The sequence below is a fragment of the Harpia harpyja genome, chromosome 14 (genome assembly GCF_026419915.1).
Source record: "Harpia harpyja isolate bHarHar1 chromosome 14, bHarHar1 primary haplotype, whole genome shotgun sequence".
NCBI classification, from domain to species: domain Eukaryota; kingdom Metazoa; phylum Chordata; class Aves; order Accipitriformes; family Accipitridae; genus Harpia; species Harpia harpyja.
The window spans coordinates 19,796,672-19,811,061 of record NC_068953.1 but is presented as its reverse complement, the minus strand read 5'-3'; the positions used below and the strand labels follow the sequence as shown (position 1 = coordinate 19,811,061).

At 36.7% G+C, this 14,390-nt stretch overlaps 1 protein-coding gene across 6 annotated transcripts in view; it reads left to right on the top strand.

The window, feature by feature from the left end:
* Positions 1-14,390, top strand: part of LRRC28 (leucine rich repeat containing 28) — a 58,065-nt gene that overhangs the window by 23,098 nt on the left and 20,577 nt on the right. For 4 of the 6 annotated variants that reach the window (XR_008238110.1, XM_052806910.1, XM_052806908.1 and 1 more), the window contains one exon: positions 11,242-11,448. The exons of the other annotated variants lie outside the window; for them this stretch is intronic. Coding sequence is in view for 3 of the 4 variants with exons in the window: in XM_052806910.1 (XP_052662870.1) it covers positions 11,242-11,448 (207 nt within the window). In the remaining variant the exon portion in view is untranslated. The remainder of the gene's footprint in view (positions 1-11,241; positions 11,449-14,390) is intronic. 6 annotated transcript variants of the gene reach the window in all.

The following is a 14,390-nucleotide window of genomic DNA, read 5'->3' as shown; positions in this document are numbered from 1 at the left end:
AAACTGAACTTAAAGGGGGTTTTAAGATGCTTAGGGCCTCTCTCATAAACATTTGCCAATAGCTGTTCACATGGGTGGAGACAGATGTGTATTGACAAGGCTGAGACTAAACCTCCAAGATGGAGAGTTGAATGTATGCTCAGAAAGATGTGTTTCATATACAAATGGTGTTTGTGTTTCTGTGGTATGAAAACTTCTTTAATGCAGACAATCTGTTCAATAGCATTTAGTCAGGGTTTCAAAGAACCTCAGCTTTGAACAGGTATTAAACTGTGAGCCTTTTTTCTCTGAAATTTTTCATCGGTTTGTAAATGTGTGAAAAAGGAAATGGTAGTAGTAACTGCTTTGCAAATTCCAGGTTTACATTAGGAATGCCTTACTGATTTCAGAATGTTGTACTGCCTAAGGGCTCTAACTTCGTTTTGCTGCACTGACTTATTTCAGGAAGGTCCTAAGCAAAGACTAAGTAAGCCATACAAGCAAAACCAGCTTTTCAGGAGGGTTATGTCCATGCTTACTGCCTTTACTGATACTGTTTTAAAATAAAAAAAATGCTGAAAACTGCAGTTTATTGTATACTGCACCACCATAACGACGTTGGTGAAAGTTAAACAGTGTGTATCTGCTATGCCAGCACATGGCTGCAAACTTGTTGCAAACTTGTTCATGAAATTGAGTAGTTGTTAGTTCATAGACCCTATTCAGTTATTTAGTGTTTGGAAGAAAATTACCTGTTGACTAAAGTAATTTGCTACTCGTTTTTCATGTACAACCTCTTACTAATTCGAAATATTTGAGATTCTTTTTTGTTGCACCAAATTAACAGTTGTGACAAGAAGAAATTAGCTCTTGAAGCTTAGTTTTTGAAATTTTTGGGGTTGGGTGTTAAAAGTTAACTTGTTTTCCCCTTAAGTCTTTATAAATAAAGTTATCTATGAATGTACTTTTGTCTCTTTGGTTCCCTTCGTTTTTTTTTCCTTTCCCTAAGCTCTCTGTAACTTATGTACAGTGATTAGCTACATTAACGGGTAGTTGATTTTACTTGTGCATTAAGCAAATGGAATTTACTAGTAGGACTTGAGTGCTCAGGGAAGCTTGGAGAACAGTGTCATTCAGTCTTTGAACAAACACAAATTGTTAGTGCTGTGCAACAGAAGAATTTTAGAATGTATTGATTTCCATTTTGACCTTTCTGGCCAAATATAATTGTCTTTTATACATACCATTGTGAGAGAGTTAAAATACTACTTGTTATCGACATCCTTGTTTTTACTCAGCTAGTCTTAAATAAATTGAGGCAAAATAAAATGCATTGTTTACTAACATTAAATCTAAATGGAAAAAGCTTTTAAAGAAAATGTGTAGAACTGGAGGTATTATGTGAGATTAACTTTCCTGTGGTTCATGTCACACACAGAGTTTGATACCTGTATTTCAGTTATCTTAACTTTATCACAGTGGTATTTAAAATAAAGACGGGTGTTTAACTTAGCATTGTCTAAATCTGCATTAAATTGTCATTCTTTATGGAAGGCTTTGATACTGAGCAACTGCAAGTATACTCCAGTTGGTAATTATTTAATGTTTGAGAGCTTTATGGACTAAGACTACTTACTTGTGTTGCTAAAGGAATGCAATTTGGAATGATGGGGGGGGGGAGTATAATTACAAGCCTTACTTGTCGTCTTTTGTGCTGATTTGAAACACTAAACAGCAGTATCTTCCACTGATTAAGATGAGGCTTGCAGTTGCTCTCAGCATTTTGAAAATCAGAACATTGCTAGTGTTGTTTGAAGTCAGATGTCTTCTTTTTTGGTGATAATCTTAGTTAGAAACTGTTAGTAGTTGGTCCATGCCATTTTCTCAGTAGTAACCACATCATTATAGTAGTGCCTGCCTGCCCTCCTCAACTGCTGAATTAGCGAGTCTGGTGGGTGGCCACACACTGATGAGCACAAATGAGCCGGGCAAGTGAGGAGGAGCAAGAGAAGCTCCTGTTAATGCTGCTAGTAAAGGGCATCTGAATCCATAGTTTATATTTAAGATGCACCTCTATTATAGTGGGAATACTTCATGTGAATGTTTAGCCAGTCCCTCCCATGTAATTACTGTTGCAATTTGTAGTAACTTCCAGTGGCCTGGAAGAATTCTTATTTTCATAGGACTTCAGTTAAAACAATCCCATCCATTAGCATTCCTTTGAAAAACAGATATGGTGACTCCACTGCCCTAAGAGTGGTTCCAAACTAAAGAGCTTCCTTTGATTCTTTTTCTTTCCCTCACCCCACTCAAATTTGTAGTTGCATTTTTTTTTGTTATGGGGACAGAGTTTACCTTCAGGGAAGAGGGTTCTTTCATATCTCCCAATAGTAATATAAGTAAGCATAATTTGGCTTGATATAGCATAATACTTTTCCACTGAAAGATGAAAATCTAACCTGGACCTATTGCTTTTGTTATGCATTTAGTTACTTCTTGGTGAGGAAGGAAAAAAACCCAAACCCACCCACCTCAAGAAAAGGAAGAAAGATGTGTCTGTTTCCAGTTGGTTGGAAACAGATGATAGCAACAGTCACAACAGATAGGTCTTTGCTTGGATTATTTAGACACTAGTGTAGTAACAAGTTAGGAGCTACTAATCTATATTTGTCGGAGAGACCAGTCCATTGTGTTGATCTGAAGTTTTTCCTTTGAAGAAGAAGAAAGGAAAAAGCTGCCTGAGAATTTATAGCCAGGACTGGCCCTGTCTCTGTGGCTTCCTGAGTGTCCTGGTTTCAGCTGGGATAGAGTTAATTGTCTTCCTAGCAGCTGGTACAGTGCTATGTTTTGAGTTCAGTATGAGAAGAATGTTGATAACACTGATGTTTTCAGTTGTTGCTAAGTAATGTTTAGTCTAAAGTCAAGGATTTTTCAGCTTCTCATGCCCAGCCAGCGAGAAAGCTGGAGGAGCACAAGAAGCTGGCACAGGACACAGCCAGGGCAGCTGACCCGAAGTGGCCAACGGGGTATCCCATACCATGTGATGTCACATCCAGTAGATAAACTGGGGGGAATGGGGACGGGGGTATCACTGCTCGGGGACTAACTGGGCGTTGATCAGTGGGTGGTGAGCAATTGCACTGTGCATAATTTGTACATTCCAATCCTTTTATTATTACTGCTGCCACTTTATTAGTGTTATCATTATCATTATTAGTTTCTTCTTTTTATATTCTATTAAACTGTTCTTATGTCAACGCATGAGTTTTGCTTCTTTTCCCGATTTTCTCCCCCATCCGACTGGGTAGGGGGGGAGTGAGTGAGTGGCTGCGTGGTGCTTGGTTGCTGGCTGGAGTTAAACCACGACACTGAGCCATCCTTGATACCTCTTTAGGATGCTCATTTTGTTTGCCTTCATTTTAGGTGATTACTGGTTTGTACTTAATCAAAGCAGCGTACTTAAGTAGCCATCTCTAGCTGACTGGCATTTTGAGTTCAAATTATTAGCTCTTTATTTTACGCACAAAGTTTTTCTGGAAGGCTTTTCCCCCTCTTACCATGTAGTGATATTAGTGCACAGTGAACTGTAGATGATGTGCAGCAATAAAGATGGTAAGACATAAACAAAACAAGAAAAATGTAATAGGTCTTATGCTTTATTCATTCACATTTGTTTATGTTCATACCACTCAGGAACACCCAGAAAAAGGAAAACAGCTGCTCCTCAAAGGAAAGACAACAGCAAACCCACATCACTTCCTAAATAAGAGACTTTTCCGTAAGGTGCTAGCAGAATTTTTCATGCAATATACTTGACAAAGTACGATTCTGTCTCTTCACACTTCATTTTGGCTCCTCTGCCCACAATTTGGGATATTGTTTAATAAAACCATAGAATAATATTAATATGTTAATTTCACATCTATTACATATTTGTGTAGCAGTAGTAATTTGCTGTGGGGCAGTAAAGTACTAGGCAAAGTACACTAGAACAAAATGAAAGGATAGGTTGTCTTCTAAAGAAAAAAAAAAAAAAGACCAAACAAAAAAACCAAAACCAAACCAAACAACGGCAAACTTGATTGTTTCAGGGCCTTGAGCTTCCTTTGTGCATAAACTTTTTTTTTTCCCCTCCTTATCCTTTTTGCCCCTTCACCCACCTTTTCCACTTTTCTCGTGTATGTTAATTTCTGGCATTTTTATAATCTGATTTGTTCTAACTGTTCTCAGTGAGACCATCAAATTATGGAAGAAAATGGAATTCCAAACCTGCACTGGGGGGAAATATGGAGCATAACCTGATAACCATTCTGGATCTGTGCTCTCTGTCTGGTGCTTCAGTGCTGATGCTGAGAAAAGCACAGAGTGCTGGACCCATAAAATGCACAAGGCTGCCAGTTTTGTTAATTTAAGCTTAATTATGGTAAAAGATGGGGAACCACTGACCTTTTAGATGAGTTTGGTTTAATGAGACCCTCATGCCTGATGGCTGTTTTCAGCTGCTTTTAGCTGAACTAAAATTACTGTTTAGCAAGATTGGCCTTTAGAAAGCCACTTTTCTTCACCTTTGCTTGTGAATGATGGTACAAAATAAGTAAGACTTGGTACTAAATTGGCTTGTGGTATTTAGAAAGGTTGAGGAAAAAAAGATGCTATTTGGGTATGTTCAATAGAAGTATGTATTTTTCACTTGGTTTTGAGTTTTGCTGCTTAAATGTTTTGGAGAAGAGTCAATATAGTTTATGGCTGAAGTAGGTGAAACTGAGAATTGGGAACATTTTTGAGGTGTTACCCCAGAAAATCTTTTTCCCTGTTCTTTCCAGCCAGGATGTGTGTGTGAAATGCAACCATAAGTATGGTTAAAAGTAATAGATTCAAGTTTGATCAGCTGGGATAGAGGCCTTTTTTCATAGAATTTTTATGGGTTTGAACTCATATTCAGCACCTTATTTTAAAATAGGTTATTCATAAAATAGTTGCTGCAGTATCAAAATGTCTCTTCCAGGCCCTCTTTTTTTTTTTTTCTTTAAATATTGAGCAAGTATTAGCCTACATGTGAAAAATACAAGGAAAGAATCACCTTCAGGTGAGTTAGGCTTGAGAAACAGAACATTTTTCAAGCTCTTTCGCTAACAATACAGTAACAGATTGCATACAGCAGTGTCAAAATGTAAATGTGATTCAATTTGCCTCCCCCTTTCTTTGTCCTTAGATCTAATGATGCCAATTTTCAGTTATGGTCAAACTTCCTTGTTTGAAGATGGCACAGGTCTATCATAAGTGCCAATTTGTGCTAGAAAATTTAATTTTTATAGGCTATGAAACGTGAGCTGCGTGGTAGGACAGTAAATGTAATGTAATATATAATAGGATATTTAATTTGTTTTAACCATCTTAAAATCTATTTAAGTCTCCTGAGACATCCCAGAGCAGATCTAAAGGAGATCTTTTCTATCAAGCTTTCAGTGATTTAAACTTACATTTCCTGTCCATTACAGTTTTAACTGGTAAAAGTATTACAGTTCAAATTCACAGGCATGTATAGAGACTTGCATTTTTTTTCTAATGGGACAGGTGATAAGCTTTTTAAGTATGAAAGACTTCAAAACACCTTTTACTCACTGTTGCATGGTTTTATAGCTCTAATAGGAAAATGTATCTTGTACTCAGGTTCATGGAAGTTGATTAAAACATTATTTCAAGGGTGAAGTATGGTCGCCACTTTTAGGACTTTCTGTTCTTTTCCTGAAGCAACCAAGGTCCTTTTTAGACCGCAGTATAGAGAGGGATCACTGGGTGCATAAAGGCTAGTGCTTCACAATCACAGCCAGTCATCACAGCACTTGATTCTGTAAGGATTCGTAGGAATATGTCCCTCTGGGTACCACAAGCTGGAAAACATTACTCTATGTTATATAGGAAAGATTTTTAGTACAGCGTGTTGCAGCCTTAAACAGCGACATGCTGCTGGCATTGCAGAGTGGATGACAGGCAAGGGAGAGGATCGCCTCCATGTTAGAACCCTTTGGTAGCAGGGTGGTAGATGTAAATGTTTGTAGGATAATAGCAAGATCATCATTATTGCCTACAATACTAAGGTATATTAACATACTTTCCTGCTCTGAAGCTGGCTATATATAGAAGTTGCATTAGTTATTTTCACTGGTGGCTCATTATCCTTAGGTGGTGAACCAGTATAGCTGATCCTTCTCTTCCTTCATTGTTTCAAGCAGAGACCTGACTTGCAGCACCTTCTTATGATCCTTATTTTCTGTTATTTCTCACTCCATTGCAGTCACTTCAGTCTAAAAGTTCTTGCTCTTCTTCCTGTATGATAATTTGGTTCTCTATCATATTAGCAATACTTTAAATGCTTGTGTCAACAGCAAACTAAAACCTAGGGATTTTTTAACCAAGGTAGAAAATAGAAATTCTACACAAAGTAGACCCTTGAGGAACACCACTAGTAATGTTTTCTCCAGCCCAATAGTTTGCCATGAGATGTGATACTCATATGTTACCATTAACCAAAAAATGTCATTGAAGAAAGATAAGCCAGTATAACATGATTTACATTTGGAGAGATCTGGGTTGCGTTTTCATTCTGCTTTCTATTTATGTTCCAGTCATTGGTTACTCTTGGTTGCTCTTTCCCCTTAGAACAGTTGTTACAAGATACTGAAGAGCGCCAAGTTCATGTTAACAGGGCTTTTTTGAACACAGGTTCCACATTTCTTCTCCAGCCCTAGGCTGCTATCCCAGAAAAAGTCTTATTCATTGAGAATCTTTGTGCCTGAGCTTGCAATTTTGATAGATAACCCATTTTTTCAGCGTTCTGGGATGGAAATTTTTTAAGCAGCCTCATTTCATTTTAGTAATGGATGTGGTAATTTTCAGTGCTTTGTCCTTGTTCCCATGAGGTATTCTGTCTCTGTCCTCATACACAGCATTATTCTTACAAGAAAAAATGATGCAAAAAGCTAATTTAATATTTGGTCTTTCCTCCTAATTTCTACCCCTTGTTGACACCAGTTCTTCATTTCTTGCTCTTTATTTCTTGTTGAGAAACCTTTTGTTTGACGGTGAGTTCCCATTTTCCTGGCCTACTGGCAGTTTTCATTTAAGTTCTGTGACGTGACCTCTAAGTGCCAGCTCTCTCTGCTGATCAGTCCCTTTTTCCATTCCTTGTAGGTTCTCTGCTTTCTCTTAATATCCTGCTTTGAGGTGCATTCTCATGCAGGTAGGTCTGTAGCCTTTCCTGTCCCCTTTTTTCCTTTACTTGGATGGAAAGACTCAGATAGCATTTGATTTAAAGTAAATCCATGCATTCCATACACTCAAATCCAATTGTGTATGTGTTTCATATATGTTTGGATGAAATTTTGGGTTATGGCCCAACAGGGAAAGGTGGGATTGCTCTTGAAATGTAAAGAAAACTGTTAGTTATTTTCGAGTTATGCAGCTGGTAAGGCCTGTACCCCCAGAAGGTTAAGGAAGTTTGAATTGCCTTTGGCAATTATTATATGTTGCATAGGCTGCTTACTTCCAGATGTTTTTTCTTCCTTCATGTAAAGCCATGGGAATTAAAGACTGGCATTTAAACCATCTGAATCAGAAATAGATTTTTTTCTTTCCTGATGCTAGGTATGTTTATACAAAGGCAATCTGTTAGAAGGCCAATAATTTTGGAAATTTCCTGAAATCTTTCAAGGTTTCACTTTCTCTCTCTTTTTTTTTTTTTTTTTTTTTAAAAGGTATGCTGATGTGTCTTTTCTCTTTGTGTTGAGAGAGAAATGTATTTGGCAGTTTTTCTTTTGAAAACCCAAATGCATGTGATGACAGTTCACTTGTCCCTTTCTCCAAGGGGCTGGGAAAGCTATTACCATGAATGCAAAGGCTGCTTTTTGGAGCCACAGTAATCACTTCTGAATCTTCGTCAGGGATGAAAAAGATAAATAGTCAAGTGCTTGCAGTTTTAGAATACAGGGAAGTATTTATGTGTATGTCTCTGTCACTGAAACCACCTTTAGGAGGCTGTAGGCAGGACTCTGTGTATAAGCCTGCGCTTAAGTTTCTGTGAAGTAAGGTAGTGTGCAGATTTACAGTCTGTCAGCCACTTCGTGTGTACAATGCCATGAACACATTTGTACCATACGGCCAAGCCACAGAATTGCCCAGCTATATGTGAAGGCAGTAATCTGTGCAGATGGACATGACTGAAACACTTGGGTCCAAAGAACTAGCAACAGGAACTTAACGTCTGGACTCAGGTCTTTCTGATTAACAAAGCCACTGAGGATTTTCTTCTGGCTTCTGATATCAAAATGGGGTTCAGTGCTCTGCCGTGTTGATTTTGATAGTGTTAATCCTAGAGCTAATATAAACTTTAAATTATTAATTTATGAATTTCATTTAAACATAATTGGAACGCCTCAATGTGGTTTAATGGTGATGTATAATGCTTCTCTCTCTCCTACCCTCAGGGGCAGGGGTGGGTAAAAGTCCCTTCTTTGTCAGTTCTTTTTATTTGGGAATAGCTATTTTCTTTACTGGGTCTGCCTGAAATTTCCAAAGTCCACCTCTCATATGTGTCTTAGTGCTTGATGAGGTGATAGCAAGAGAGAGATTTGTAAGTCTTTCACTGTGTTTGTTAGCCAAGACATCCTTCAGTATTTATGTTGCAAGATTTTTAAAGCATGGATAATAGTATATAGTAACTAAAAGCTTGAAAAACTTATTAATGGATTGTTTATATTTTGTGTTATTCCTCTTTATTGTTTTCCTTTGCTTTAACGAGATCGAAACCAATTTAGTTTCATTAGTAAATGTCTGAGCATGTTCTTCAAAATGAGCTTTCAACACTATAGTGGGGAATCTGGGGGTTATATCTTTAATCTGATGGCACTTTTAAGTTGTTTGGTTTACTTTTTAACTTCATCATGGGTCAATGGATGTTTCTGTAACATATGGCACTGTATGTTGAAAGTGGATGTTTACATCTGGTATGCATTGGAAGAGTAAGGTAGAGAGGATGAAGTTTTGGGCAAGTATGTGTTTCTTGGATGAAGGATAAAATGAGAATACTTTTATTTCCTCTTAGATTTGAAACATATCATTCTAGCAATGCCTTTGAAACTCTGCCAGCTTTGCCAACTGTAACATTTATGGGATTTTGGACCTAAACTGAATTAGAAAACTGTTTTTAGTGGCAGAGAAAAAGGTTAGTGCATGAAAATAGCTAGGCCTATTATTGACTGCATGTGGTCAGTGGTTTGGCTGACTGTAGGTGGCTCTTTTCCTGTCACTGTTTTCAAGCATATGGCTTTGTGATGAATATAAAACTCTTTAAAAATGAGTTCTACTGCAGTTCTTTTGCACAGTAGTATTTTGCTATTTGGTAGTGATTATTTTGCTTTTGCCATTCATTTTCAATCTCATAGTAAAAAAAAAAAAACTTTTAAAATAAAGCTTAGGATTCCTGTTGACATCAAAACTAAGAGATTTGAAGAATGTGGTCATCTGTGTAGAGCAGCTGCTTCTGTCAGTAATATTTTATAAAAGGATGCATGTACTATGTTTTTGATTATTGTAGTTAATGCTGGGATTGTTTGTAGTGAGCAGAAACTCCTTTTATATGTGCACGCTTTTGTTTAATTAGTACTTCTGTGAAAATCTCTAATACTGAATTATAACTTCCCTTTATTTCATGTTTTCAGTCTTGAAAGTAACATTTATAGCAGTTTTTCCCAAGGTCAACTTCAGATTTGGCATTTTTTTTCCCCATTGTGTAGAAGACAGCTTGAAATTAACCTAGTGTTTTGTTTTCTTCTTTGGGTGTAGTATACAGGGTGCTACCTCAGAGCTCAGGGAATAGCAAATTTTATAGCTCCTGCTGCAGAGAGAGCGCTTAAGGGCACAACAGCTTCTGTTTAGCTTTAACTTAAACAGTGTTACCCTATTTATATCTTTTAAAAAATTCTGGGTGATAGAGATGTAAATTGTGCGGATTGTGAATTGTGTAGATTGTCTGGTGTTTTCTGTGTAGAAAATTCTAGTGAATCTTGTTTTAGCAGCTATCAGATGCAAGAGCTGGTTTCATTCAGCTGAGAGCAAAGTACATTTGGCTCTGCAAGTTGCTCAGAACTGCAGTAAGAATTAGGGGGCATCAAGCACTTCATGAGTTGGTTCCATTGCTGTAAAGTATTTAAAAACAAAGCAAAACTGTTTACAGTTTCCCCATATTTGGGGAAAAGAATTTATAGAGTTATCCAATTTTTAGAGTAACTGTAAAAAAAATAAGTAAATAAACGACAAGATAACTTGTAGAGCTGCTTAATAAATTTCTCAGTCAGTCATTAAAGAAGTGCATCCTGGTCCCACAGACCAGACACAAGGAAAATCACCGTTGCACAAGGGAGGCTACTTGTGTGATCACATCTTGCAGACTTTTAAGAACTTCATTTGTTACCTACATAAAAAAATTATACTATTTAAAACACAACATGTACTTTTAAAATTCTTAAAACGTTAAAAAAGAATTTCTAGAAGCTGTAACTAATTATTACAACTACAGGTTAGCGCTTCCTGTAGTATCTTCCTACAATGTAACATAGCAATATAACTTACAGGTTATTAAGAGATTTCTTTTCTAATTTAAACTAGGTCTTTTGAATTGTATTATGAAGACAGAGCTGTTGTTCCTAAGCATGCTTGGTGAAAGACTGTCACTAAGCAAGAAGTGTTATGCATGCATTTGTAAGTCTCATTGCAAGAGAATCTTAAGTAAGGTGGATATAAGCATCGCATCCTCAAATGTTTTGGTTTTTTTTAAATTAATTTGAATTTGCATGAATTTGGGGTCATGCAAAACACCATCAATAACAGTAAGCTATGTAATGTGTTTTGTTTGGGGTTTGTTGTTTGGGGTTTTTTTTTTCTAGTTCTGATGCAGGACCAGGAAACTGCTTGATATTTTTGACAGTAGTAATTGTCACAATTCAGGAATGCTCTATATTGACAGATCTCGTGTTTAAACATACTGCCTAACTGATAACTGTTCCTCATCAAAAAGATTTGAAATAAGATGATGATGGGGATTATTAGTATCAGTTCTCAACACAGATTGACAGAACAGTATCTTAAGAGAAAAACAGCACAGCTAACTGATGACCTTTGTTTTTGATTTATGTGAGATATTTCTGTGGTCTTGTTTGTGAAAATAGTTACATTAATAATTCTCAATTCCTCCTGTTTGGATTGTAGAGGTTGGAGACCTGAGGGAGCTGCAAACACTGGACATTTCAACCAATTGTTTGATAACGTTACCTGAAAGGCTGCATATGTGCCTTTCACTGCAGTACTTGACCGCAGACCGAAACCACCTGTGGTATGTTCCCCGCCACCTGTGCCAACTACCAAGCCTCAATGAGCTCTCCATGGCTGGAAACCGCCTTGCATTTTTGCCACTTGGTGAGTCACCACTGTCATTGGGCAGGGGGTAGGTCAGAGACAGGAAAACAAACCTTCTGTCCCAAAAGAAAAGGAAACAAACAAACAAAACCCAAACAAACAAAACCAAACAAAAAAAATAATAATAATTAAAAAAAATCCAAAAACTAAAAACCCACAGCAAGTGATTTTCTTTGGTGGTCCCTACAAACTCTGTTTATGGAGTTGTCACAGTGATCATATTGTTGGAAAATATGTTGATAACAAAAAAAAAAAAAGCAGGTTAAGGTTTCATGTCTGTTTTAAATCATAGGTCAGCTATCAAATTTGCTTTATTTTTAGCTAACTGAGGGGGAAGAAAGTTTAAATGATGTTGTGTTTAAATACGGTACTATGTAATCTGACTTCTACCACTTTGGGTAATGATCTGTTTCTGTTTGCGGGATCTGATGATTTAACTAAGATTCTTCAGCTAGTGTCTAAAACTTGCTGTGGAATCCCAGTGACTCCACATAAATTATTTTTCATGATTGGGAATGTCAGTACTGCAAAATCTAGCAAAGGTTTAGTTTGTGCTGTGTATAGGCATCCATCAAAACTTCCACAGCAGTAGCCCAGGAAAGAATTTATCTGCCGCCTTCTCAACCCTTTCGAAGTTTGGAAGTGTTGAACCAGGCCTTCAAGAGTAGGAGGTGCAGTCAGTGTGTGGTGGTTTGTTGTGGGAAGTAGTTGTGTTGTCAGTAAGCGTGGACTGTGTATTCTGTTCGTGAAAAGCAAGTCCTCTTCCCTGCGTTTGTTACTTTTTAGCCCTGCCAGGGGCTAATCTCTGCTGAAATACAGACACACATGCAGGATCTGGCATGTCATTTGAATAGCCATTAATAGTTTTTCTAGAATACAATCAGAGTTCAGTGTTAATTAGGTGCAGATGAAGTTATGATAATCACATTGAAAAGAAGCTGAAAATTGAGGTGGCTAAAAATGAGATTATAATTTCTAAATTAATTACATTGTATGCCTTTAACTTAATTTTTTCTGTGCTAGCAATTTAGTCTTTAAAGAAGTTTATGATCTTTCTGATTTTCTTAGCACCTTACTTTATATTACTGGAAAGTAAGTGCAAATAATGTCTCCAGACATAGTGTTTTAGTTATGTTCCAACATATGTCATTATATAAATGAGAAAATGAGTTCCAGGATGCATCATCCAGATTCCACAGTACTAACTAAAACAAGCAAAATAACTTCCCCTATTTTGGAAAATATTTCTAACTCCATTTCATGAGACAGGAAGTTGAATCTTTTTAATTTTGCCAAAATAAGATGCTGTTCAGTAAGATGAGGTGTGAAATATTAAAGGATAACAGTTTTTGCTACTTTTGCGCTAGTAGCTTATCTGTGAGCGAGCTATGACCTGGATGAGCTGTAGATCTGCAGAAGTGTTTTAAGTTCAAAAGAAGGAAATAAATCTCTAATATAATGACACACCTTTTTTTTTTTTCTTTATTTTTAGACTCAAATTCAAAACATTCAAAAGGAACTTTTAAAATAACGGGAAACATCAAAGACTGCCAATTGACCTTGTTCAGTAGTTCTTAATAGTGACTCACTGGTGAACATTTGGAGATAATTTGCTATCTGTGGATATGAAACTGAATCATAAATCCTAGAGTTCAGAGGAAAAGCAGCACAGTATAAATGTAAATGTTTAATCCTTCCTCAGAAGAATCAGAGGGCTTCAGAGTGGTCAAGATGTGATGAAATAAAGTAGAAGATAGAGTTAGTGCATTGAAAAAGAGAAAGATTAAATTTACCATCTGTTGTATGGGAAAATATTTTTCTTGGAGTTTTACTGAAGTTAAGGCATAATTGTAGCATTATTTCTGCTAGCTGCACATGTTGGCTAATGGTTGTTTTGTGTGTATTCTTACATCCAACTTCACTTTACTAGTTAATGACTGAGTAAGGACATTAAATAACAGCAAAAGATACTGTAGAAATATCTACAAGTGATATTCAAGCAAGAATTGTCAAACGATTTTTTTCAGTTAGGGAGCTGAGTTGAAAAGCAGACAATTTATTCATCTCCTGACAGAATGTGGGTTTTTTTCCTCTTTTTTATTAGACATGTCCATGTTAGAAGAAATATGTTTAGAACATATTGCTTAATGGTTTTTAATGTGTGATTTACTTCATTTATTCCATATGGTGGTTGACATCTACTATGCCAAGGAATCCATTCTTCCTCATTTAAGTATGTCCCTTGTAGCTGCCAGTAGAGCCTCTTGTTAAGTGTTAGGGAAATCTGCATTTTCCTGTTCCTAGATTGATAGGTGTAAGATTTATTTCAGCAGCACACAGTACTTTCACAGCACTGCTGGAAGGGTACTACGTAGTTTTTTGTCCTGTGCATTCTTTTAAGTTTGTGGGCACATGTGTCGTAAGAAAAAAGTGTAACACTATTAACCAGTTTTACAAAATACAATAAAAATACCTGATCCCGCTTTGTGACTCTCAGAACTGGTATATAAAGAAGCAGATGGGTAAACAATAATGAATTAGTCATTTGTTCTGCAGAATACACTTAATTCTTGGATATGCCAGTATTTTTCAGCTGTTGAATATCCAATGAAACAAGACTGCATGGATCCAAGCCTTTGGACCTTCCTAATAAATTTATTTTTTAGAAAAGCCCAAATTGTATGTGTAACTTGAACTGGAAACTGCATCCTGGACAGTCCTGTTATTGTCAGGGTAGCTTTCATGCTGCCCAAATAAATGGTCTTAGGAATTCTGTTCTTGAATGGTAGATGGAACTACTGATCATTTTATGTCAATCTACTTAAAATATGAATTATCCTTTGACAGAAATTTAGCTTTAAAATTTTACCTTTAGCAAATGCTCCAATGCCTGAAAACAAATTCCAGTGCAAGCAGAAATTTGAATCTGATGATATTGCAAA